Below are 2,928 nucleotides of genomic sequence, written 5' to 3' on the forward strand. Positions count from 1 at the left end.
TAACTTTTTGCAGGAACATGACGAAAAAAGCCCCTAAAGTCTGTATTGATAAATTCGATCTAACTCGAAGAAAAAATTAATTTCTTGAACTACCGATATTATTATTGAATTAAGCATTAGTTAATATTTTTACACAAATAAATTATCATTGAAAAAAATAGTTCTACTCTTTTTTTTTAGCTTACATGCTTCGCGTAATGTTTATATGTGTAAGATGTGGAGATCATGAGGGTAACCAATCCATAATAGGGATTTATAAATTTGTAAGATGAGTCGGTGTGGTGTCACCTATTGTAAGAGTATGAGTTAGCATCTACAAATTCATAATTGTGATCTATCAATTTTTTAAGACCGAGGTTGCAAGTACAGGAATCTCTAGAAGTAAAAAGAAGTAGAATATTCGCGGGACCATTAAAGGTAAATTTAACGTGGTCTCTGATTAACAGAAGGTCTTCACAAAACCACACCCTCACATACATAAAATAAAAATATGAATAACTCCGGAAAATAACAACACTTGACAGAGAACTCAAAATCGCTGTATTAATATGAAATAACAACATTTATTTACATGTTAAGATTTTATTAATTCAAATCTTTCCAATATTAGGTTTTCTTGTAACAAGTTTTCATTATGCAGGATTAGCTAAATGCGGAGCTCGTGAAAATGCCATGAAGTGTAAGATTACTGATTTTTCTGAACAGAGTGTCACACGTGGCTTGAATGTGGTTATTTTTTGATATATCAAGGGCTACCACTCTACCCTTCCCTGTTTTGTCCAGTGAATGGTATATACGTTCAGAAATTACAGTTAGGATATCTGCTGTGGAACGGGCTTGCCTAAATCCATATTGATTGTCGGTCAGGAGTTTAGCAGCTGTAAGGTGATGGACTGGAGCTTGATTAATTAAGGACTCAAATATTTTGGCGAAAAGTGGGGAGAAGGCTAATGGAGCGATAATTTAATTGGTCAGTTCTTTCGCCAGAATTCTTGAAAACTGGTGTCACAGAAGCGGTATTAATTCAAGTCGTTCCAATGTTAGTGTTTTCTTGTAACGAGGTTTCACAATATGCAGGATTAGCTAAATGAGAATCTTGTGAAAATGCCATGATGAACTTTAAGATTACTGATTTTTATGAACAGAGTGTCACACATGGCTTGAATGTGGTTATTTTTTTAATGGAAAACACTCATTAAACCATGTAAGTGAAATGTGCATGTGTGTGTTCATCACATAATAAAACAGTAGTTCGAAAAGAAAACATTGTTAAAATAAAGAAGATTTAAATTTTCATCTGATGTGGTAATTTTCCAGGGTGAGAATTTATGGTTCATGTGTTTGGCGCACAAATTCAAGGTGGGGAATTTTAACACTTTTCAACGGCAGAGTTATTTTTAGATCAAGTCTTAGGGAAGACAAGAAAAAAATCTGGAACAAAACTAAACTGAACTGATTTGATTTTTGCGGGTGAATTCTTATTATATACGAATGTTCTTGAACATTCCAGCTTTTTTTTGCTGTATCACTACGCATGGAAACGTAACATAGTTTCTTAATTAATGTGTGCGGGTGACCAAATTATGACATTGTCTTTGTGCGTTCTGATACCCGTGGGTGTTGAAACGCTGATCAAGTCATGTTTGCCATTCTTATCTATCACAAAATTTTCAGATATTTTCTAAGCCCTTTGTAAGGGTAGGAGTAGGGCAACTGCAGGCACGTGATTACTCCTTTATTTCTCACAAAAACATGTGTCCATGTTTGAATGTCTTGAGGAAGATGTATTGTAGTTTTTCTAGATCTTGGTTCAAGGTGGAATGGTCTCAACATGTACTTCTGCAAGAGAGGCGCATAACTAGTTGGGTTTAGTGTGCTTATAATGATGACCAGTGCAATCATTTGTCCTGGTAAGATCAGAGGCGTTCCATACATGATCTCGGCAGGTGTAAGTCCAGTGTGCATGCTAATGGTATATCTGATCCTGAGGAGTATGAGAGGAATGAATTCCATCACATTAGGATCGGAATGTGCTTTTAAGGAAGCTTTCAGTCGGCGATGGAAGTGTTCAATCAAGCTGTTTGAGGGCAGGTAATAAGGCATGGTTCGTATATGCTTGCATCCAAGTAAACGTGAAAGTTCAGCAAAAAGATAAGAATCAAGTTATTTACCTCTGTCAATGGTAATCATTTCCGGAACACCAAATCTTGATATCCACTGAGAAACAAATGTTTTGGCGACATTCTCGGCAGAGATGTCAGTGATGGGTAAGGCTTCGGGCCATCTAAAGAATCTATTGACACAAGTTCTTCAAAAGTGGTAATGAGCTCACTGTGTCCATATGAACTTGTTTAAATTGATCCTCAGGAATCGGAAACTTCATTAGGGAGCTATTAATATGTTGTGTGACTTTGGATTTCTCGCAAGGGATACAATTGCATGACCAGTCACGTATATCCTTGCTAATAGCTGTCCATATGAAATGTGATGTAAGCAATTTTTGCGTTGCTCGGACACCTTGGTGCAATAAATTGTGTAATCTCGAAAAAATGCTTAGCTTGTCTATGCTGGAGAGGTACATGCGGACATTCATGTCCAGTCGAAGTGTCACACCAAATAAAATCACTTGAGAAATGCAAGGGAACTTGTTGAAAGTTGAAAGTGGAGATTGTTGTAAGCTGTTTAATTCTTTGTAGTTCTCCTGATCCTTAGCAATCTAATGAAGATCTATATGGCATTAATGTGCACATGAGATAGTGTGTCAGTGGCCGTACTTTCGGTACCTTTGACGTATTCAATGTCCGAAGTAAGTTGTGAAATGTAATCCAAGTAACGAGCTTCTTTAGGCGAATGTTTGCTGGGCTTAGTGAATAAAGCATTTTACAGTGGTTTATAATCGGTAAAAATAGTGACGTTTGAGCCTTCCAA

General features: G+C 36.5%; 1 protein-coding gene across 1 annotated transcript; it reads right to left on the bottom strand.

Annotated features, from left to right (window-relative positions):
* Positions 1–1,659: 1,659 nt before the first annotated feature.
* On the bottom strand, positions 1,660–2,103 carry LOC145296238 (uncharacterized). Its single transcript, XM_080142454.1, has one exon. It carries the CDS (start codon positions 2,101–2,103, stop codon positions 1,660–1,662), a length of 444 nt encoding a protein of 147 aa, XP_079998580.1.
* Between the last annotated feature and the right edge of the window lie 825 nt (positions 2,104–2,928).

Source organism: Euprymna scolopes, chromosome 16, assembly GCF_053919585.1.
Source record: "Euprymna scolopes isolate OS-2025 chromosome 16, ASM5391958v1, whole genome shotgun sequence".
NCBI lineage: Eukaryota > Metazoa > Mollusca > Cephalopoda > Sepiida > Sepiolidae > Euprymna > Euprymna scolopes.

Excerpts from the sequence above, each read along its gene's own strand:
- LOC145296238 (XM_080142454.1), bottom strand. The coding sequence starts at position 2,103 with ATGCCTTATTACCTGCCCTCAAACAGCTTGATTGAACACTTCCATCGC.